This window comes from Microsporum canis, genomic scaffold (assembly GCF_000151145.1).
Source record: "Microsporum canis CBS 113480 supercont1.10 genomic scaffold, whole genome shotgun sequence".
Lineage (NCBI taxonomy): Eukaryota > Fungi > Ascomycota > Eurotiomycetes > Onygenales > Arthrodermataceae > Microsporum > Microsporum canis.
Window position 1 is genome coordinate 74,065 of NW_003299160.1, and position 21,462 is coordinate 95,526.

General features: G+C 49.5%; 10 protein-coding genes across 10 annotated transcripts in view; 3 read left to right on the forward strand and 7 right to left on the reverse strand.

The window, feature by feature from the left end:
• Nucleotides 1-107: 107 nt before the first annotated feature.
• On the reverse strand, nucleotides 108-1,672 carry MCYG_08727 (aminotransferase; the record flags this gene model as incomplete). The annotated part of the gene is made up of 4 exons (XM_002842541.1): nucleotides 108-140; nucleotides 198-428; nucleotides 495-965; nucleotides 1,016-1,672. 4 exons carry the CDS (start codon nucleotides 1,670-1,672, stop codon nucleotides 108-110), a joined length of 1,392 nt encoding a protein of 463 aa, XP_002842587.1.
• A 555-nt stretch (nucleotides 1,673-2,227) lies between these two features.
• Nucleotides 2,228-6,238, reverse strand: MCYG_08728 (conserved hypothetical protein; the record flags this gene model as incomplete). The annotated part of the gene is made up of 8 exons (XM_002842542.1): nucleotides 2,228-2,406; nucleotides 2,523-3,508; nucleotides 3,559-3,585; nucleotides 3,637-3,726; nucleotides 3,778-3,848; nucleotides 3,910-4,193; nucleotides 4,257-5,922; nucleotides 5,969-6,238. The coding sequence occupies 8 exons, from the start codon at nucleotides 6,236-6,238 to the stop codon at nucleotides 2,228-2,230; spliced, it is 3,573 nt and encodes a 1,190-aa protein (XP_002842588.1).
• A 452-nt stretch (nucleotides 6,239-6,690) lies between these two features.
• Nucleotides 6,691-7,564, reverse strand: MCYG_08729 (signal recognition particle SEC65 subunit; the record flags this gene model as incomplete). The annotated part of the gene is made up of 2 exons (XM_002842543.1): nucleotides 6,691-7,019; nucleotides 7,075-7,564. The coding sequence occupies 2 exons, from the start codon at nucleotides 7,562-7,564 to the stop codon at nucleotides 6,691-6,693; spliced, it is 819 nt and encodes a 272-aa protein (XP_002842589.1).
• A 552-nt stretch (nucleotides 7,565-8,116) lies between these two features.
• On the reverse strand, nucleotides 8,117-8,905 carry MCYG_08730 (cytoplasm protein; the record flags this gene model as incomplete). Its single annotated transcript, XM_002842544.1, has 5 exons — nucleotides 8,117-8,201; nucleotides 8,266-8,425; nucleotides 8,525-8,668; nucleotides 8,725-8,833; nucleotides 8,891-8,905. The coding sequence occupies 5 exons, from the start codon at nucleotides 8,903-8,905 to the stop codon at nucleotides 8,117-8,119; spliced, it is 513 nt and encodes a 170-aa protein (XP_002842590.1).
• A 317-nt stretch (nucleotides 8,906-9,222) lies between these two features.
• On the forward strand, nucleotides 9,223-9,644 carry MCYG_08731 (uncharacterized protein; the record flags this gene model as incomplete). The annotated part of the gene is made up of 2 exons (XM_002842545.1): nucleotides 9,223-9,501; nucleotides 9,552-9,644. The coding sequence occupies 2 exons, from the start codon at nucleotides 9,223-9,225 to the stop codon at nucleotides 9,642-9,644; spliced, it is 372 nt and encodes a 123-aa protein (XP_002842591.1).
• Nucleotides 9,645-10,136: 492 nt separating this feature from the next.
• Nucleotides 10,137-12,459, forward strand: MCYG_08732 (long chain fatty acid oxidase; the record flags this gene model as incomplete). The annotated part of the gene is made up of 2 exons (XM_002842546.1): nucleotides 10,137-11,619; nucleotides 11,681-12,459. The coding sequence occupies 2 exons, from the start codon at nucleotides 10,137-10,139 to the stop codon at nucleotides 12,457-12,459; spliced, it is 2,262 nt and encodes a 753-aa protein (XP_002842592.1).
• An 888-nt stretch (nucleotides 12,460-13,347) lies between these two features.
• MCYG_08733 (conserved hypothetical protein) lies at nucleotides 13,348-14,879 on the forward strand (the record flags this gene model as incomplete). Its single annotated transcript, XM_002842547.1, has 2 exons — nucleotides 13,348-14,345; nucleotides 14,768-14,879. 2 exons carry the CDS (start codon nucleotides 13,348-13,350, stop codon nucleotides 14,877-14,879), a joined length of 1,110 nt encoding a protein of 369 aa, XP_002842593.1.
• A 581-nt stretch (nucleotides 14,880-15,460) lies between these two features.
• On the reverse strand, nucleotides 15,461-16,827 carry MCYG_08734 (sphingolipid C4-hydroxylase SUR2; the record flags this gene model as incomplete). The annotated part of the gene is made up of 2 exons (XM_002842548.1): nucleotides 15,461-16,046; nucleotides 16,145-16,827. 2 exons carry the CDS (start codon nucleotides 16,825-16,827, stop codon nucleotides 15,461-15,463), a joined length of 1,269 nt encoding a protein of 422 aa, XP_002842594.1.
• Nucleotides 16,828-17,522: 695 nt separating this feature from the next.
• MCYG_08735 (pyridoxal reductase) lies at nucleotides 17,523-18,578 on the reverse strand (the record flags this gene model as incomplete). Its single annotated transcript, XM_002842549.1, has 2 exons — nucleotides 17,523-18,457; nucleotides 18,527-18,578. The coding sequence occupies 2 exons, from the start codon at nucleotides 18,576-18,578 to the stop codon at nucleotides 17,523-17,525; spliced, it is 987 nt and encodes a 328-aa protein (XP_002842595.1).
• Nucleotides 18,579-19,128: 550 nt separating this feature from the next.
• The window catches only part of MCYG_08736 (conserved hypothetical protein), a gene marked incomplete at both ends in the record, with an annotated part of 2,732 nt that continues 398 nt past the window's right edge, over nucleotides 19,129-21,462 (reverse strand). Inside the window, 5 exons of the mRNA XM_002842550.1 lie at nucleotides 19,129-19,472; nucleotides 19,534-20,090; nucleotides 20,154-20,570; nucleotides 20,633-20,694; nucleotides 20,757-21,268. Of these exons, the coding sequence (XP_002842596.1) occupies nucleotides 19,129-19,472; nucleotides 19,534-20,090; nucleotides 20,154-20,570; nucleotides 20,633-20,694; nucleotides 20,757-21,268 (1,892 nt within the window). The remainder of the gene's footprint in view (nucleotides 19,473-19,533; nucleotides 20,091-20,153; nucleotides 20,571-20,632; nucleotides 20,695-20,756; nucleotides 21,269-21,462) is intronic.

A 21,462-nucleotide genomic window follows, 5' to 3' on the forward strand; every position in this document is an offset into this window, starting at 1 on the left:
AGCTTTGTTGTTCACAGGCGCAATTGCATTTCAACTATTATGCCGCTTGCCCTTCTTTTATTTTGAAATCTAGGAGACTGCAAAACAGGCATATATGAATAAAAATTTCATTCAAATTTGATTACCACTCCCTTCTCAAGCTTCAATCCATCAGAGTGATGATCCAAGGATAACTAACTAGTTAAACCAGCGAATACTTCCTCGACCACGGCCGCTGTGAGCCTTGCAATCTCTTCAATCTCCTCTGTGGTGCAGTTGTACGGCGGTGCAAGCAGGGCGTGGTCACCACTTATCCCGTCCTTTGTACCGGCACCTCCATAGATCGAAAAGCTGTACTTTGGACTCAAGGCAAGCTGCTGGACCATCATACCGACCGCGAGTTTTGGGTCAAATGGCTCCTTGGTTGCTTTATCCTTGACAAATTCGATCTACCCCGACGGCTGTCAGTGTTTATTTGGCTCCCTAGTATTCGAAATCAATGGGAGTCGACTTACTCCCCAGAACAAGCCCTTGCCCCTGATATTTCCTACATTCGGATGGTCTTCCAGATACTCCCTTAACCGACCTTCAAGCAAGATGCCTCTCTCTTTTACACTTTCCAGGAGCTTTTCTTCTCGGATTATCTTCTGGACAGCGAGGGCTGCCGCGCACCCAACCGGGTGGCCCTGATATGTCTGGCCATGACGAAAAGCGCCAGTACCTTTGTCTAAGACGTCAACTACCCTGTTCCCAATAAGGACCCCTGAGACGGCAGCATAGCCTCCCGCAAGGCCTTTTCCAACTGTTTGGATATCGGGGACAACGCCCTCTTGTTCCCAGGCGTGAAGCGTCCCGCATCGACCCATCCCAGACATAACTTCATCCAGGATCAGAAGGGCCCCATACTTGTCACATATCTGCTTGACAGCTCGAAAGTATCCCTCAACAGCTGGAACGCAGCCCAGAGCCTGTTCGACATCAGAATTCTACCTTATTGTTGGAGAGGGGAAAGTGTCGAGGATCCCTTGATACTTACTGCACCTACGACCGGTTCAGCAACAAAAGCACATACAGAGCTGGCGCCGACTCTGTTGAATTCAGCGTCCAGCTCTGCAGCTAGCCTGGTAACATACTCTTCATCTGACTCTCCGTCCGCCTTCCCGCGATATGTATTACATGGTGAGACATGCGAGACATTCCCTAACAGCATAGGCTCAAACAGCTCTCGGCGGAAGACATGGCCACCCATTGACAGAGAGCCGAGAGAGACCCCATGAAAAGAATGCTTGCGGGCAATAAATCTCGTCCTCTGTATTTCAGGGACTGGGAGCTCTAGGAAATACTGTCGAGCGAGCTTTATCGCTGCTTCCATTGCTTCAGAGCCAGAGTTCGCGATAAACACCTTTGGCAGCCTTCCTCCCGTGGATTTGGCGAGAAAGGTGGCGAGGTCCTCAAAGGCACTGGTGCTGAAGAAAAGAGAATGCGTATAGGATATCTCGTCCATCTGCTTCTTCATCGCCTCCTTGACCTTCTCATTCCCATGTCCTAGGCAGCAAACGGCAGCACCTCCCGTGGAGTCGAGCAGCCTCTGGCCACCTTCGAGGATAACATAGCATCCCTTGCCACCTATCACCTTTTGCGGTACAAGTTTCAAGTTGCGATGGAGTACAGCGCTGGGTTTTCCTCTTTCCATAGTGAGAATATTGTTGTATGATGAGATAGTTGACAGTTGGATTAATACGAGCAGCTATGAGTTTGCAGCAAAGTGCTGTACATGATGACTCAATGAAAACCGACTTAGCCAAGCTCTCGGTTAATCTAGATGCATTCTCCTCATATGCTTCGTATTATTGTTCGTTTCTAGTAGGCTCGTAGTTAAGTGAATCTTAGATGTCCTTGAGTTGTAGAACGCAGTAAAGTTGCCTCCACCAAGAGAGCTAGAAAACCATCACCAAATGATTTATGGCATAGAGACAGTTGATATTAGCCATTGAGGCGCAACCTATACCTATACGCCAAGAGGCAACATGAACGACCATTCCAGGCTAACTGTTAAAATGACTACTAAGGTAACCTAGTAAGTATCGTGTTAATTGATCCTGTACTAGTTCTAGATAATAAAGTCAAAGTCTTCTTAGAAGTCCACGGCGGTCTTAGTATATACCAAAAGTAAGCCTTGTCGCCCTCCATCCCAGGTTATTAACACCTGTAAAGTGACTTTCTTCAGCCATGTCGTGACAATTGATGGTCAGCGGATGTTGAAATCCGGAAATGCTGGAGCGAGGTCTAACGCATCGCCCTTTAGCGGCGCCGTATTAATCCTGTTGAGCAGAGCCATATCTTCACTATCCGCTCGGCTCGACCGCAGTGAGTTTCGACGTCCTCTGTTGGATAACAGGATACGAACCATCATAGATTTCGCCCAACCTGCATAGCGATAGTCGATTTAAGTTGATATTGGGCAAAGTTGGTTTATCCGAAATCAGCCCAGTTTCTTGAGTTGTTTGGAGCCCCGATCTGCCGATCAACTATACTCATTTCACCATCAGGGACTTGGAGTGCGGATGATAGCGAGAGGTCACTAGGGCTGGGTTGATGATCGTTATTGTCTAGATCCATATACCCATCAATAATTGGAAGATATTGTCCAAACACAGCGTCCCACTGGTCCCAATCAAAGTTCACATTGGGCTCAAATGCGCCAGGTTGAGGTTGTTGCGGCTGTGGCTGCTGTGGTGGTGGCTGGGAGCGCGGCTGTGGTATCGCTTGTACTGGAATGTCGGCCATAGATGGCTGAGAGCTTTCCGTCTTGATCCCAATTGGCGCCATATTAGCTCGGTCGCCAGCCAGGGCAACATATTTCGCTGAGTTGGGATTAAGGTATCCGCGGGTGTCGCCTTGACTAAGAGACGGAACTTGACTGAGTGGCGGTGCTGGGTTTTGGTATACCGGTTGGGAGGGCCAAAGGAATGCGTTGGAAGACGACCGTGAGGCTGCGTTATTACCTACAATAGGCACTGTGCACGTAGGGCTGGGAATTTGTTGCTGCTGGGGCAGTGTTGTAAAAGTGATAGATTTCTTGTCCCGCGCACGGCTTAACTCCACTGATGCCTGTCGGACATGCGTGTGATCGTCATATGAATTCTTGATCATTGCGTAATAGCTATCTGCAAAGTTGGTCGTGGGAGAGGCACTCTGGTCCTTGAGGCTTCGTTCGTGATTCCGGGTAGAAGTGGTCGATATAGACGGGCTTCTCACAGGTGCAACACCAGCTTGCATCTGGGCTTGTTCAGTCCATAGTAATTGAGGGTCAAGTCCGGCCTTTAGCCATGCCTTCTCGCGAAGCCGTCGCATCATATCCCAGGCTTCACGCCCGCCATCATTGAGTGGTCTTGAAGTAGTCACTCCATCTTCCCCTCCGACAACTCCACCATCCGGTCCAGATAGGGAGAAGATCTTATCAATGAAGGCACGGGACTTGGGTGCTTCCGAGCTTGTAGGGCGTTCATAAAGGTCAATAAGCATTATCCTACAGGTTTGTTAGTATAGAGGTATAAATGTGGGTGTAGTGGTACATACATCGTTGCATGCATAGGTTGATGGTTGCTAAGATATATTAGTTGGCGTTGTTTAACAGTAGGGACATAGTCTGCTCACCCAGGCCAACTCCATTGAAATGGCTGAAAATCAGGATCTGTTGCAAGAAGGATAAACTTCTCCATGAAGCCATGACAATGGCGTAATGCACTATATTATTATTAAGACTGCACAAGATCAACAAAGATAGGAATCACGTACCATTGCCTTGCAGCTGGCCAAATTTTGCTTTTTGCATTCTTCAGGAATGGTTGATATGCTACACAAAAGGCCTATCTTCTCTGTCAGTAACGCTGGTAGAAGAAGATATTGGAAAGCAGTTCATTTACGTACCTTGTGTACGAACAATGAGAGTAGTATTTTTGCCCATTTATGGAACGCAGTTAGTACTGGGGTATGATATTGCTCGCCACAACCAGGGCCCCCATTTAGAAGATCTGGCTTGATGCAGCGAGTTCCATCGGCATCGGCCGTTGGATGCTTGGGGTTCGCAATTCGATCAACAAGCGCGTGTAGTTTAAATTGGAGGTCGACAAGGACCGATTTCAGGTCCTCCATATCTTTTCTGGTGACAGGTCTGGTTCCCAGTTGAATTTTTAAGATCTTCCGAATGGCACCTAAAAAGCGTTAATGAGTACGCATTCTAGGAGCAAACTAAGATGACTGAAGAAAATACTAACGGGCCATGATATATTTTCCTTTGGCCGAAATGTAGTACACGTTAACCATCGAGTTTCCACAGATGGTGGGATCATCCGGCTTATCGGGGCGCCTGTAGCCTTCATCTACCATCCGTTCATATACTTCTGCTTCTGGAGAAGTGAGGAGCGTGTCTTTTACTTCGCTAGTAAGACGGACATCCCAATAATTTTCGTCACTAACAAGAGGTGGAAGGCCGCTCGACATGGCAACTACGCCGTCCATGTGTACGATATGCCACCACATCCGTCTACGCATTTCGGCTTCGCAGTGCGATATTCCAAACTGGGCCGGGTCCCGGTGTAAGCCCATAGTTTGGGCCACGCGAAGGGCGAGACTGATGAAGAGGCTACTGGTCAAAGGTTCCTCCTCTTTGGATAGAATGGTTTGGACAAGTAGGAAGGCGGCTAAGCCGTTGAGTGACGGGCTTCGAGGGAACGAAATAGCCTTTAGCCATCGCGTGACCTCGTCGTGAAAAGGTTCAGTCAAGGCGGACCTTGATTCAATGTTGAATTCGGCATGTATGGTCTTTAGGGAGACAGTCACCGAGCCACCGTACCAAATGGCGTAGAGCAGGGGGATAAACGAAGGGTTAGAGTATGGTTCCCCAGGCTGTCTGTACAAGGTATACCAGTTCCAGAATGTCTCATAGGATCTGAGAACGTTTGGAGGATGGAGGACAGGGCTGATAGCTTGGACTCCAGACATGAAAGCTTTGTACAAGATGTTGCTTTGATGCCTTGTTGGTACGTGATTGAGCATCTCTGCTACTATAGGCTTCAAGTTTGAGGTAGGCGTGCCGCCCTTTGGATAGAGAATGGACTCATGCATGTTGTTATCATGGGTGGCCAGCCACTTTTGGACCTGGGCGTCGGAGTCATCTGCCTGCTGGACTGGGGATATCAAGGTGTCATTCCCATCGTCAGAGAGTGCCGGTTGAGGCACCGTTGGAGGTTGGGAGCGATTCTGGTTCCGGAGCAGTTGGTTTAGTTCGTTGATCTCGTCTGAAATGTACGCCCAGTAGGTGGTCCCAACGTATCGAGACCTGCCCCCATCCTCCAGACTCAAGTGACCCAGGTTCAATGTGCCGACAGGGTCAACTAGATCTGTAGATAAGCCTGTTGGGATCGGGAAATCTTCGTTGCTGGCATCGTCAGAATTACGCCTGGGGCTGGATTGCCGCGAAACGGAGCCAGAAGTCGAGACCGATTTATTACCGGTACGTCTGTGGCCACCATCACCAAACCCTTGCCTTCCAGCTGCATTCGAGCTGCCATCTCCACCTCCAGTTGTATTACTGTCGATAGCGTGTGCATCGCCTGTACGGCTAAGCCGTTCAATCATGGAGGTAAGACGATCCAGGCGGGTGGCGATCTCGTCAGAGCCAGATTTCTGCTCTCGAAGGCGCGCCTGGTAGTTGAGTAGCTCACGAAGACTCTCCTGCGGAGTAGACAGATCCGCTTCATCCTTTCCAGCTGGTTTCGATACATCTCTTTTGCGTTTCACTCGATGGTGGTTGTCTTCGGGGCGGTTTCGTTGGGCAGCGGCCGCCAGGCTGTCATACATACATTCGGTGCCGGTCTTAACGCAATTCCCACAGACCGGATGGACCTGTAGTAGTAATCCACCATGATAAGCCGGAGTTCTCTATTGATAGATGATAGAAGGTGTGCTTTAGGGGGGGTAAACTGACCTTATCACACTTGACCTTGCGCCGCCGACAGGTATGGCACGAGTAGCTCACCCTGGTCCGGGTGATCTGCTTTCCCCCAAAGCCATGGCTCTTACGCCGAGGAGGAGTCTTGCCGACGGGCGGTCCCGGAGGAGCCGCTGCTGCATAATTGCGACGCTCACCGTCCGAGTGACCGTTGTCTCTATGCAGTTCGGCGACGGGCCGGCGCTGGGGGAGGCTATCGCCCCCAGCAAGAGGCGGCGGGTTCTCGTCCCACAGACTCATTGACATGAAGAGAACGATGGAATAGAGGCATCCAACGGTCACGACATGAGTAGTTATATAAGATGGGGGGGAAAGGCGAATAGAGATGGGAAGAAAAGTGGAAGTTGAGAAGTTGAAGATAGAAAAAAACGTTCACGAGGGGAGTAGCGCGCTTATCGCCTCGCGGCGCCGAAATTAGGCGCGTCAACTCCACACTTGTGGGCTTCGAGATGCGTCTTAATTAATAATTGAAGAGAGGCGAGAGGATTTGTTACAAGATGACTATGATAGGATATACTATACTCTGTGTATGCGCAGCGAGGCTGTCTCAGAAATTGCACTACGTAGCTGACACTGAGAGGCAGTTTTCCTCTTTGTTCTTTCTTTTATATATAGTCATAAGAGGAGGCTCTGGTCCTCGCAACGGTTGCTAACGGAGTGAAGAGAAGTTTGGTCGAACCAGTTTGAAGGAGTCCATCCTAGGCCTTTCCCTTCTTCTTATCCTTCTTCTTCTTGGGCTCTGGGGCCGTACTGGCTGGCGCAGACATGCCGGGCATTCCAGGCAGGCCCTGCTGTGCCTGCATCTCCTTCATGGCCTCCTTGAACGGGTTATCGCTTACCCCGCCGCCAGTCAACGCAGGCGAGTGCAAGGGCAGGATGTTGCTGATTTTCCATCCCCGTGGCGTGGCGGGTGGTCCTGGGGGCTTGTCCGGTGTAGGCATGCCGTGTAGCCGCAGCCGGAAGGGAGTCTGTTCCGTGGTCGGATGGGCTTGCAAATATTGTGCAACGTGTGTGTATAGCAGGTGTTCTATACCAGTGGTTAGTTGGTATCGTAGTATTGAAGCAAAGATATGAAGACGTACTATTTTTTATACTGGAACTGGCAGGCCGCCTATCCTCATCTTTAAGCATCACACGCACTCGCCCAGGATTCGACCAGTCCTTAGGGTGCAGTTTATCAGGTTCAAAACCAACGGTCAACCCAAGCAGCTGTGTAGCATCTAGGATGTCCTTGGCTAGCGGGCTGTCTACGGCTAGTTTGCGGCTCACTCTCCTCCCTTCTGCGCGGGTTCTTGACTTGTCAAAATAGACGGGATATAGGCACTGATATGAGCGTGGGATATCGCGACCCTGGGCGACGGAGGGGCGGTGCACCTGCGGCAAGCTCGGGAAGAGCGGCGGAGAGGGAGAGGCGGTGGTAGGCCGGGCGGCAGGACGGTGAGGTATGCTGTTGGACGGCGGGGTCTCTATGTCTTTGTGATATATGATCGAGTCTTTGGCTGGATCAAAGTCTGACGGGTCCATGTCGTCTGGATCAGAGTCCGACACTTCTTCCACCCGTGCGTGTGACATTATGAGGGGGAGACAGGTATTTGGCAAGCGAGAAGAATGCAGAGTACTGGACTGAAGTTGAGAATATAGTCGCGTTGAGGTTGGTGGTTTTTTTGGTTCGATGATATAACTATTTTGCTGCGGCTGTGGATTTTCGCTCAACTTAATTAGCATTTTGCCTACCTGGGCGGAAGGTTCGAAGACTAGAATTTTATAGATCGGGAGTTACAAGGCAGTGATATGATACCCATCCATATGAAGTTCTTGTTCAATGTTGCTGCTATGCTGAGCGTCCATACTTTTACATTGCACTTCGTAAACCTATTTACCATACAAATCGCTACGGCATGTTGATAATGGGAAACATGATTTTAGACGTTCGCTAGCACCCAGAACCTCAATTGAGAATTGGTATTACCTGGAGCAGTACTTTTGCTTAGTTATCTGTTAGGGAATCTATGCGTAATGGGAGGGGCTGGGGGAAGTCATGCCCGCAGATATGTGAGTGCGCGTGTGTGCGTGGCTGGATCAAAGAAGGGTGGGAGAATGTTGAGGGAGAATGGAAGATGACGCTTAAATTTTCATCTCCTTAAGGCCATGCTTCCAGTAGGTGAGGTATGGAGTCATTCCGTCTTCGCGGTAGTTGAGAAGGACAAGCCTAACGGCCATCGTTAGATTGGTACACAGAAGGATTATTCTAAATGGGGAAAATGAATGCTTACATTCCGTCGGGGTTCATGGACTCGCCTGTAAAGACTTCATAGTCTTTAAAGTTACCGAGAATCTTCTTTGCGGCCTCTTGGGCGCCAGTCTGGAACTCCTTGATCTCATCTTCACTCTTGCCCTGCTCCTTGAGTTTGGCAACAACGCTCTTCATGTAGGCTGAGATGCAATGTTAATGCAGGGTACATGGAAAAGAAAAAAAACAGTAGCAAGAGGGAAGGGCCGTATCCAGGAAGATGAAGCGAGACCAAGACGTACCCTTGAGCGAGATAGTATAGCCTTTCTTATCGAAAGAGCTCAACTGCTGGAGCCGGAAAGCATCCACGATATCGATGACAACCTCAGAGGTATCGTCGTCAGCCTCCTCAGCCTCCTCGGCAGAAGGGTTGGCTCCAGCAAGTTCTATACATCCCCAGTTAGCAACTTCGGGTATAATGTGTGTATATACAATAGCTCACCGATTTTCTCGCTGCCTTTGGTGACTTTCCTGCCATCGACTTCAAGCAGGATACCCTTATCTTGAATTTTGTAAGCGTCCGAGATGATCTCGTCGTCGGTGATAACGTCCTGTCGTGCGTTAGCTATCATCCCACTTGCGCCTGGCGGGATGCCGATAGGTCACACCTTGAAGATAATCATGATGGGCTATGAAGATGAGGATGAGAATGAAAACGGAGTGCTGCTCGAGCTATATCAAGTTGTATCAAGAGGATGTTGCAAAGTTGAAGAATTCTAAGAAGTTGAAGAAGCAGAAGAAGAAAATCCCCGCCATAAAAAAAAAAAAAAAAAAAAAAAAAAACTTCATGGAGGGGAAAAAAAGAGAGAGAGTTGCCAAGACCACGAGGCGAGCATCGGCCGGAAGTACCTTTTCACTTTAAAATGTATGTAGAGGTACCTGCTAGCCATGTATCGTCAATGCAACCAAGCATTGTACAGCCGTCTCTGCCATTGCACCCATGAAACTCCGCAAGAGACACCAGCTTGAGGCGATAGACAAGTTCCATTCTACGATGAGCATCTCCTTGGGCTATTTTTTGTCTGTTTGGGGTTTTGTTTTTCGTTACCAAAATTTGTCTATTCGAAAGAGAACACTGTCACGTGACACATCACTCTCTTCGTCCCAAAGAGGAAAAACGAGCGAAAAAGACGAAGACGACGTCGATAAAACATACAACATACAAGAAACAGAGTCTATATATATAGAGAGAGAGACGGATCGGTCAAGCGAGAGAAGAGTAAGAGTCGTGGGCCCTGGATCCAGACAGAGGAACTGACTGCAAAATAGATGTCCGACGGCGCCGGACGAGAACATGCAGCGCTGGGGATGGAAACGATTTTAATACGTAGTACGCTAGATGAAAGGCGAGACGAAGGATGAGAGACGACAGAGAGAGAGGCTGAGATCACAGGCATATCCATACTATTAAATATCGACTTCCTCGGCTCCCCATGAAGCGCCTTTTTAGCTCCACCTCGGAAACCAGGCTTTGTACATCCATCTAGCTAGGGGTTGGAAAGCTGGGGGTTTCACCCTTTGGCCGACGAACGCTTCTCTCAAAACATATATGACAAGAACCTCCAAAAGACGGGAAGACGAGAGGAAGAATATAAACGGAGCCTCTTTGCCCGTGGAACCCTCCGCAAAACCTTTTCGTTCCTTCCAGGCTCCTTCCTGCGGCCTTATCATAAACAAAGCCATCGTCTTCCCCGGGTTGTATTTTTCGAAGATCCTACACAGATACACCAAATTGCTGGCTCACTACCAGATATCTATCATCTATACTCCTAGGCCTATCGTTTATACATCTTAAAACTCCTCAGTTGTTGGTGGCTCTTCTCTCTTATATTGTTAAAAAAATTTACAATATCAATGGCTTTTACCGTCCAGGCAACTCCACTGCCTCCAGCGTCTCGTCCAGAGGAGATCTTCTCGCCAGCTCAGTGGGAGACTCTCCTTGCTGTGGCAGACACTATCATCCCATCTATAAGCTGTACGGACTCTGCCAGCTCTTCGGCCAGCCATGTCGTTGGTCAGTCAGAGTTCGACGCGCTTGCTTCCTCACTCCGGCCAGAGACCGTTGAAGACGAGTCCGAGGCTACGAAGGCTGCAACTCGGTACCTGAAAGAGAGTGCGTCTTCGATTCCAGGGTTCAAGGAAAGCTTGTGCTTTACATTAGGCCGTCATGTTCATCGAGAAGGCCTCAAGGGCATCGGGTCGGTTCTGGCCGGGCTCAACAACTGTACAGTCTCACTCCTGCTCACCGGATCACGGATACCCTTTCAACACCACCCCTATAGTGTGCGTAGGAAGATATTTTCTTCCTGGAGGACATCATATCTGCCGCCCTTGCGCGCTGCTCACCGTGCCCTCGTGGCCCTTAGCAAAAAGGCGTGGGTTGGCGTGAGCCCGTCATTGCCCGTCGTTCTCGGATTTCCCAACGTCCCTGTCCATAGAATGACCAGCGAGAACTACCCTTATTCCTTCCTTCAGTTGCCTGCTGGAGACCAGCCCGAAATTATCGAGACAGACGTGGTTATTGTGGGGAGTGGCTGTGGTGCTGGTGTGGCCGCAAAGAACCTCGCAGAGGCTGGCCATAGGGTCATCGTGGTCGAAAAGTCTTACTTCTTCCCCAACAACCGCTACCCTATGGCCGGAAGGGAAGGGACTTTCCATATGTTCAGCAATGGAGGCGCCGAATTATCAGACGATGGCTCAATAGGCGTCGTCTCCGGCTCGACCTGGGGAGGAGGCGGCACTATCAACTGGTCGGCGGCACTGCAGACCCAGTCGATGGTACGGGAGGAATGGGCCAACGGAGGGCTACCTTTCTTCACCTCTTCTGCCTACCAGACCTCCTTGGACCGGGTGTGTGACTACATGGGAGTGTCTAGTGACTTCATTGAACAAAACCATGGAAACAGCGTACTGCTCGAAGGTGCACGTAAGCTGGGGTATACAGCTAGGGCTGTACCCCAGAACACCGGCCATCAGAAGCATGACTGTGGATACTGCACGTTGGGCTGTGCCGCCGGCATCAAACAGGGGCCCGCAGTGACCTTCCTTGCCGATGCAGCACGAGCGGGGGCAACATTCATTGAGGGCTTTAAGGCAGAAAAAGTTCTGTTCGGGAAGAAGCTGTTCAAGGGCAAGAAGGTCGCGGTTGGTGTCCAAGGAACATGGACTTCACGAGATGCCTCCGGCGCAACCCATGGCGAGCCAACTGTGACAAGAAAGGTTGTAATCAAGGCGAAAAAAGTTGTGGTCTCATGTGGGACGCTGGAGAGCCCCTTGTTGCTTCTTCGTAGCGGGATTAGCAATCCTCAAGTTGGCCGTAACCTCCATCTTCACCCAGGTAATGCTCTATTCTTCCATCCGCTTTGGTCCGTACTTAAGATTTTCTAATATCGTTATAGTTGTTATTATGTCCGCAGTGTTCGAACATGAAACTCGGCCATGGGAAGGCGCTATATTGACCTCCCTTGTTAGTGATTTTGAAAACCTCGATGGCCGCGGACATGGATCGAAGATTGAGGCTGTCGTTATGCTTCCGAGCTTCTTCCTTCCCCTGATGCCGTGGAAAGATGGACTCGATTTCAAGATCTTTGCTTCCAACGCGCGCCGAATGGCTGGCTTCATTAGTTTAACCCGTGATAGGGACACAGGTAGAGTATATCCTGATCCTAACGACGGGAGGTGCAGAATTGAGTATACCCCCTCTGCGTTTGACCGAAAACATATATTAGAAGGAATCATTGGTGCTGCGAAGATAGCCTACGTATCTGGCGCAAAAGAAATTCGAACTTCGTCTCAAGCCATCCCGACGTTTGTCCGCCCGGAACCGTCCGCCATGTCAGATGCGGATTTGGTTGATGAAGGGATCAATAATGCAGCCTTCCAGGAGTGGATTAAAAAGCTTCGTACTGGTGTTCCTCTCCCGGTTGAACAGTCCATGTTTGCAAGTGCCCATCAAATGGGTACATGTCGCATGGGCACATCTCCAAAGACCAGCGTTGTTGACCCTACCGGCATGGTATGGGGAACCTCCGGCCTCTATGTTGCTGATGCCTCGGTATTTCCAAGTGCTAGCGGCGTCAATCCAATGATAACAAACATGGCCATCACAGATCTGACAAGCAGGAAACTTGCAGAGCTTATGCGTCAGGGTCCAGAAGTTGGCCGGTCACGGCTATAGAGCCTTAGAAGAACTATCCAGCAAACGCCCAAGTCTTCACCACTCACTCCTATGAAGCAAATATCCTATTACTTTCAGTTTCTCCTTGACGAATTCATGCACTCATTTATCCTAGCTTAACTTCCTGTAACTCATGAGGCTCTGTGGAAGATGATATCCATATCTTATCCTTAGTAAATAGTTAACATCTCTCTTCTCGCAAGCAAGGTATCATATAACTTCCTATTGTGCACTCTTTCCTCGTGTCTACTGGTTAAACTAAACATCTAGCTGCTGCTACAAGGCTTATGATTGCGCTGACAACTCCGTTTCTAGGCTTCAAGGCGAGAAAGGACGGCCATAAACATTGCGGCAAATCCCTCATAGATATGCTCCTTTATGCATATCGCTCTAAGACATTTCTCCTACGGTTTTACTGTTTTATCTAGTAGTCGAAGAGTCCACCTTTGGGGACACTGGGGTGGTTCGTAACGGTAGCTAGGATACATTTTTCACTGTTTTGAATGCTTAATATATCATATAGCAAACAAGCTGGGTGATTCCAGAATATTATATATCTATCTATTTGTGTAGAAGAATATGGAAGAATGCACCAAATTGATCAAGAGTAGCAAACATATGTATGAATGAAGAAAATTATTGATAGAAAGCCCAGGAAGAAGCGAATATTTCTCGTCCCCCCCCAAGTCCCTTTGTCAATGTAGTTATATGCGTTTCCCCTTCTCTTTTGCGCCTTTCAGCAACTCCCGGATGGAACATGATTAAGAGAGCGGTTCTATAAGGTAGGCCTGATCGAAGAAAGGGACCCCTTCTCGCCACCGAGACTTTCTTGGGATATCGATGAAAAATATTTTGTCGGCCACGATATCCGAACAGACACACAATAGGATGACGCATGGAAAAGTTGAAGAACTGAATAGGGAGGACGTGAAGAGGTTGGCGCAGATATTATACCTCGATATCAACAATTCCCAGGAGCGAGAGGCTGCCACGAGATTAGTCGCCGAGCTGCCTTCATATCTTCGCCGGTCACGGATTCTCTCATTGGTGGTGGATAAGCTAAGTCTCCTACGAGAGCCTTCGAGCTCCGCATGTTTCACACATAAGCCGCTTAACAGGGAAATCATCCATGCGGTCTGCGGGTTCATACAGGCTGAGGTAGGGGAGGGCCTTAACGGGCTGGTGTCAAGGCAAACGAAACTGTCGATAGAGCAGAGACGCATGGTACATAACCTCCGTACGGTAAACGGGCTGTGGATGACGAGAACGGCAGTGGAGAGGAAATACCTCATCAGACCGTCGTTTACCTGGTATTATCAGAGCGACGGGTGCGAGGCATGCATGATAAGCCGTTTTGCGAGAGACCGAGCAGCAATAACAGACATGCGAACACTCCTGCTGAGCCGAATAGGGAGACGGAGAGGTAGAAGCCTACCACCGCTTGTGCGGTGGATAGAAGAATTGATGAGCTGTCATGGACCGTCTAGTCTGGAGATGTTTGTATTCAGCGGCGAAGATGCGTTGGAACTGAAGGCTTTGAGAAAGGATATCAAGGCGACGCCGTTTCAAGGGTATAGCCAGGCCACAGACCATGGAGGACTGCGGAGGGCAGGGAGCAATGTTACCCATCGCACAAGCAGATGGGTATCAGTGAACATGCGCCAGGCTGCCAGACGACCGCGATCATTGGCAACGATTCGGCGTCCTGATAGTAAGTTTCAGGCATCAAACGCTGAGGATGATGCTGGGAATGAGATTATTGATTATTATCTGAGCCGTATTCGACCTGATAATAACCCAGATGGTGTCGTAGAAAGACCGCCCAGCCTAGAGCCGGAGATAGAACCAAAGCTGGAGCCGGAGCCGGAGCCAGAGCTGGGGAGAAGGTATAAAATTGAGAGGGCTGATAGGTATCGCCCAGCAGGCTGTGGCATGTCAGTCAGGAGAAGTGAGTCTCTGAGATCGCATATGAAAATGCACTCCGACAAGAGGAGCACTCAGCTCAACCTTTCACGGTCATTGAGCATACCTACCTCACGGCTAAGAGGCGTCTGCGACGAAATGTCGAGGCAGAGTGCGTATCGCAGAGGCAGCAGCGCCAAATTCAGCTACAGTGTCGGTAGACCAGCTCCTTCAGGCAAAGATCATTGCAGTGGTCTGACACGCTCGCAGACAACCAAGACGAGCAAAGAGTATGCAGCAGAGTACCAAACGCTACTGGGCGAAAGATACCGGGTCTCCTGCTATTCCCCATCCAACTATAGCCGAGCGACATTGGTAGACGCCCCTATAATTACGGGTAGTATAGGGCAAGGGGGAAAACGGCCAGTCTCCGACGCGACAACTCACTGGAGCATGATAGACGGTGGCGAGAATACCGATCTGCCTATTCAGGCTATCCCTCCGTTGAGGATCCGTAAAGAGAAACGAAGGATAGGAAAGGTGTGACAGTCGAAAGGAAACAGATAGGTGGAAGGGGACAACTGTGATTCTCGACTATTCAGGGGGCCTTTAACGGCGAGATTTTCTGTAGCGATCAACGCGGCTGATAATACAAAGTTGGAGAAGATATTCAAGCTCAGGGGGAGAGGAAGGAGGGGGGGGTTTGCTCCAAAGGTAGAATGTACATATTAAACCTGTAGGTATACATGTTCGAATAAAGAGATAATGAGGTACAATTGGGGGGGAAGGAATGCATGTGAATTAAGAATAAGGCTGGGAGAAAAAGAAGAGTTCTCCAACAACAATTCATCACCAATCATTCATATAAAAGAGAATAATAATAATAAAGGGATATAAAAGGGTGATACCCAACCAAGAAAACAAAGCAAATAGAATGCTTATAGAGTAAGGGTAGGCATGAAAGCAGAAGGCTAAGGATTAGAAACGTATAAGGTCCAGTCCAGTGAGCTTCAGTTGGGGAAGAATAGTAATCGGAGGTAGCATTATGAAACATTATTACAAAGGGATATAAAAGATGATGGAGGGAGAAAAGGTATGATCATTTATGCTGGATGCTGCCGCTCAGGCGGTGGGTTAAACCCTTGAGGGAGTCTGACTGTGGAGAAAAGGAATTGGTGGTTTTGCGGACACTGCGCTTGAGGAGAGAGCGGGTGGAGGCATCATCATCGACTCGAGAAGCCACGACTACAGTTTCCTGCTGCTGTGGCTGTTGCTGTGAATCATTGTCCGGGGAGTTGTTGGCCAAATCTTGATCGACCATATTCTGTGCCGCGATTCGGGACCGTTCGTATCGTTGTGTAACGTCACCCTGCCAGCGGGTATTGAGCAGGGCATCCCAAAAGGTGAAGAATGGTTGGCTGAAGTTTGTCTTGATACCCCAGCTTTGGTGGTGGATATCATGGTAAGCTGCGTTGTTCGCAGTGACATGTTGCAAAGGATCCCATGGGAAGGCATAGCCGCAGTGGTCGTCGACAGTTTTGAGGGTAGAGCAGGTGAAGAACCACATTCCCTGCCGAGTAGTCATGCCACATGTGAGAAATGCAAGGCCGGTCCCCGCCGTGTCGAGCAGGAAGCCCTCGAACGGATGGTTATACAAGGCACCGAAGGCATATGGCACGTATAGCCTATGATGTCTCGAATGGAAGGTAGCTGCACCATATTAGAGTACTGTCTATAAAGGAGAAGAATAACAAGGGACGGGGGGAAATAAAAATAAATAAACATACTGTATAGCCATTTGTTCATATGCATTGCGCGGTGGAGGAAGTACTGCCATGTGTCGACGAATGTGATGGCGTACAAGAACTGGAGCACGGGAATGAGGTAGAAGTATATGGCGTGACCAACAGCCAACTCCCAAGCTGCAAAAGCGGGAGCTGTGGCCGTCTCTCCGGAGGGCAAAGTGATCATCTGGGTCAGGAATGGGTAATGGCCCCCCGACACAACAGCAGCGAGGACCGGGTAGGTGGAAAGTTTGGCCGCAAGCCCTACAGGATCAACCCCTATCAGGGACATGAGCTGTGGTATGGCGCGCTGGGCGATGCGGATGCGGGTAGCCCAGACAGCAACATCATACTCCTCTCTGCCATTGAACTCCGGCTGGTCGAAGAAGATGAGAAGGACGCCGAAGAGGGTCTGGATAACCTGTTGTATGATGACATCTCGGACCACCTCCCACCGGGAGACGTGGTTTCTCTTCAGAATCTCTGCAGGAGTGTGGAGGCGGTATTGCGGAAAGTAGTCATTGACATCTATCCAGTGGAAGGCCATGGAGAGAGCCCAGTAGGCGACTATGGGGAGGATGAGGATGGTGGCATTGTCCGGAATAGGGGAGATGAGCGGCTGGCGGGGAGTCAGGGTGTAGGACGGGAGCGGCGGAAGCTCAGAGACGGAGGAGTTGAACATGGCGGACTGGTCGGAACAGTAAAACAAGTGGCCCTGGTGAAGTAGAACAGCGGCTATGAGGAGGTTCGTTGGCCCGCCTGTCACTCGAGATTGATAGCTATATCAGACGGCTGATGATGCTGGGCCCATGGGATCGAAACGCGGAAAACGAGAACCGGAAAACGAGAACCAAGACGAGGCGAGACAGAGAACAATGACACAGACAAGTCAAGGAGAGGAAACGAAGCCGCTCGGATGGCTGAAGGAGAGAATCGAGCGAGGAGAGCGTTAAGGGTTGTCGAGCCGTTTGAAGTTGTTGAAGTCGAAAATCGAAAATCGAGAGAAAATCGGAAGTTTTTCTTCTTTCCTTTTTTGGAATTCGTAAGGTGATAATCACGTGGTTGACATGACATCACGTGTTTATAAAACCCAACTTTTTGTCTTTTTACCAACTTATACCAACTTATATCGTATTATCAGCTTATCAAATTATATCAACATGTATCAGTAGTATGGGTATGTCGATATGTTCAGATGGAGTTTCTCGTTTATATCTGTGTGGTTTCTACCAGCGAACCAGGAGATAGGCAGGTCAAAGTCCCTGATCTCACGGGTTTTATAGACTAATTGACAAGAGCTGAAGACACAGGATATCAATTTTATAGAATTCCATTGTCCTAGTATTCTAGTTAATGTGAAGAAAATCTGGCGATTGTCTATCCATCACTCAGGCGCATGACTTGCTCGTCGTATCGCTCGCCTTCGACGGGATTCTGGGAGAGGATGAGATTGATCTTTGCCATGTCAGCTTCAGCCAGAGGCACCACCGTAGTGTTCTCCAGCACTCTCTCCCGCCTGGTAGAGCCTGGGATGGGGACGATGGGAACGTTAAACTCCCTCTCCAGGGCCAGCACCCATGAGATGGCAATCTGGGGCAAGGTTACCCCTTTCTCTTTGGCGATACCCTCCAGCGCTTTGACGAGCCTGATGTTGGCCTCTATCGTGTCCGATTGGAATCGTGGAAAGTTTCTCCTCCTGTCTCCATCGGGGAGGTCATCTGGTGACTTGATCTGACCGGTTAGAAACCCGCGGCCGAGCGGTGAATAGGCAACGACGGGGATGCCGAACTCCCTGCATGCATCGAGGATCCCGTTCTTTGTCGGCCCGGTGCTCCAGAGGCTCAGCTCGATCTCCACAGCAGCAATGGGGGCGACTTTGGCGGCACGTCGAATCGTCTCTGCCCGTACCTCAGATAGGCCGATGCCCCCGATCAGGCCCTCGTTGCGCATCTTCAGCAACGCTCTCATCGTCTCTTCGATCGGTGTGCTCTTGTCCACGCGGGCACACTCGAAGATATCAATCTTCTTGGTTCCGCCAAGCAATCGGACGCAGTTCTCCACGCTGGGCCGTACCCCTTTTTCCGTCCCATCGAAGGTATGGTCTTTGCCCATCCCGCCCTTGATGCTCAACACGACCTTTTCTGTGTCCTCGGGGTATCTGGTGAAGTATTCCCTGAGAAGCTGCAGAGAGTTCGCATCCGGGGGCCCGTAGAGCTCTCCGCCGTTCCAGAAGTTGGCTCCTTGCTCAAGAGCGACCTTCATAACTTTGAATGCATCTTCGTAGGTCGTTGGATTGGGAGTCCATGTGAAGCCTGGCTCCGTAAACCGTCAGTGAATCCCATTGGTCTTCCGGTCCTAAACACGCTCGTACTATAACTCACCCATCAGCCCGTAACCGATCTTTCCAACCGGCTTACCGAGTATTGTTGTCATCTTCATAAAGCTAGTTCGGCCTGCGAGGGGTTGAGTCGTGTGTGGTGTCTTCAAATATCGTCGCCTGTTTTTCCCGTTAGGTCAACGTGTAGCTGTGGTTACACTTGTCTCTTAATGTCGGACAACGGGGGGTTGCTTTAAACATGTCTTATGATAATATCCCGCTCTTTTACGTCATTTTTTGCTGGCTTCTCCTGTTGAGCGGAGAGGACGGGAATTATCATTTGCCACCGGACCACCCCGGATGGCAGACAGAGTCTAGATATTTTATCTTAGAATAATAATTAAAGACATGATAAATGAAAAACATGTGCAAGTACCTGGTAAGGAAGATATTCTTGTTCGTTGCTTCGTCAGTGCCTACATATATGCAGATTGATGAACCCATTAAAAAAGAAAGGGGTTAACGGGGGGGGGGGGGGAGAGATATTCTAGCTTCAAAGCTCAGCCAGCATACCTAGCCTCAGGAAGAGATGACGGTTATTTGTGCAAAAATACAAATGATGCATAATGGAATCATGAAGAAAGAAAAGGGTCAGAAGGTAGGGCGCTATAGTTTATGCCCTAGTTCTATATCTTCCCGGCTGGGGGAATGGGTTTCGGAAAATTCCTCTGTGAACCCAGACACACGACGTTCCCTCGGCCGTGATTCTATATTGTCGGATACTATAGCGTTATCTAGAGAAGCGGGTATTCCTATGCTGGAGAAAGACGACCCATGGCGGCCGTGTGATGGCCGGGGTGGGTGATGTAGTTCTCGCTGATTCTCTGGAGACGGCGAGGTGGCAGGGGATATGGGGCTGATAAATGATGGAGTCTCGCTCGGGTGTCGAGCGGTAACTGGGGTATCGTTAAATGGGGTGGGCAGCTCTGATGGGCTCATGACAGTGCCAGCTGTAATGTAGAGTGTTAGCTGAAGGCATTCAGTTATTATGTCAGGGGGAAAAAAACTTACCATGCATCTCATGAATTGGAGAGCTGCCTGCCTCAGGAGCATTGATTTCGGAGTAGACGATGGTGGGCGGAGGGTGTGCATTTGGAGATATCACCGAGTCGATCCCAGAGTCTGAATATATGCCCGTTGAAGCATGTTTGTCATTAATCCCGATTTCAGTCGAGGTAGTTGTCATGTCCGGTTTGTGTGACGGCTGGCCCATTCCATACATCCATCCCAGGATGCGCCTCCTGGCAACTTCACTGGTGCCTCCAACGCTGGGGGCGTATCTTCTCTCTCTTCGTCGCCGCAAGATCAGCCACACCACTGCTAGAGCCGTGATGAATATCAGACCCAGGACAACACCAAGGACGGCACCGACCCACCGAGGGAGACCACCGCTTCCCCCTTTATCCCCTCCAGGGGAGGATGTTGCACCCGGGGTAGAAGGGGCTGCCTTGGCTGGTTCGAACGGATACCACTTTTCAATAGTCTTGGTGTACTTTTTGCCAAAAATGCCCTCAAGCTTCTCGTCGTCCCAGCTATCTGGTTTCGTTTTGGTAGCACCTCCTTTACCACTGTCATCCGAGAAGTTAGTACGGACCACCCAAAGGACATCGAACGTGGAGGGGCTGCCTTACGTTCCGCCAATCTTCTTGGTTATCACTTCCGGAACCACATATTCGTTCCACTCCCTTGGATCATATTTATCCTTAAACTTGAGGTCGTTCAAGCTGAAAACCCGGATAAATGGCCCCTGCAGACATGCTGTCGGCGAGGAATATTGACCGCCAATTATGAACATCTGGTCCGGGTATGGTTTGACACACTTATGAGCGCGGCGGCCCATGTTGCTCTCTCCATTGTACACCTTTGTCCAAGTGAACGAAGGAATAGAAAGAATATAGATATCATCGTATGGTCTGACGATACTCTCAGTTCCGTTGTATCCGCCATATATATAAATGTTAAATGAGCTCCGGTCTGCTGCTTCCGCCACAACTGAACAAAATGAATTTGAGGCAGGTGGGACATCGCCTTTGGTCTTTTGCGAATACCTATCGAATGCATCAGTAACCAGCAACTTTCACAGGTCAGCCGGAGGGCATTTGTATTTTACCATTCGCCAGTGCCGACATCATATAAACTAACTGTCTCCATAAAGGAGGGGTCTTTCTTCGCCTATTAAAAGGTGTCAGCAGTACGGTCAACAGAATATGCTGTGACCAGGGAGAGAGGCTTACATTTTCCTCCTTTTCTGAACTAGATAGGCGCAAGGAACGTATAGATTCTGGGTTGGTAACACCGCCTATTGCAACTAGGACACCGTCAGAGACAGGAAGCCAGACAAGCTCCGCACTTGACCTTCCGGTAACACCTGTAAGATTGTCACTAGCAAAATTTGGCTCATCAAACTTGGATAAATCGACGGAGACAAGGGAGTTAGCGGTTATGTTTGGCTCAGTAGTCACGTCTATCACTTCTCCATCCTTTCTCTGACTTCCACTAAAGTAGTAACCCTTGTTTTCACTCGGAACAGACACCCCGGCTCCATGTGTGATATAGCGGGTCACATCTTCACGAATTTTGGGTAGGATGGGGCCGGGTTTAAAAGCTGGTTTTACCGGGCCATATTGATAGGCGTCATATCCATAGATTGAAGTGTTTGTGGGAGTTTCGAGTGGTTTAGGAGTGATGCCCCTAAAGCACACGCCCTTGGTAAGAAAACGACATAATGTAGTTATAGGTAGAATTTCTGCATACCCATAGGTAAGAAGCGAGTAGTCATTGCAAAACATCGTTTCCGTCAACATATTGCGGGGGCAAGAAGGCTAGCATCCCCGGCCGGGGAGCCTGGGTATCTTGCCAACCAGGTCGGTAAAGTTGGTTCCCTTATCAAAAGAGGAGTGGAAGGAAAGAGTGAACATGTGGTCCAACTCGGAACCTATA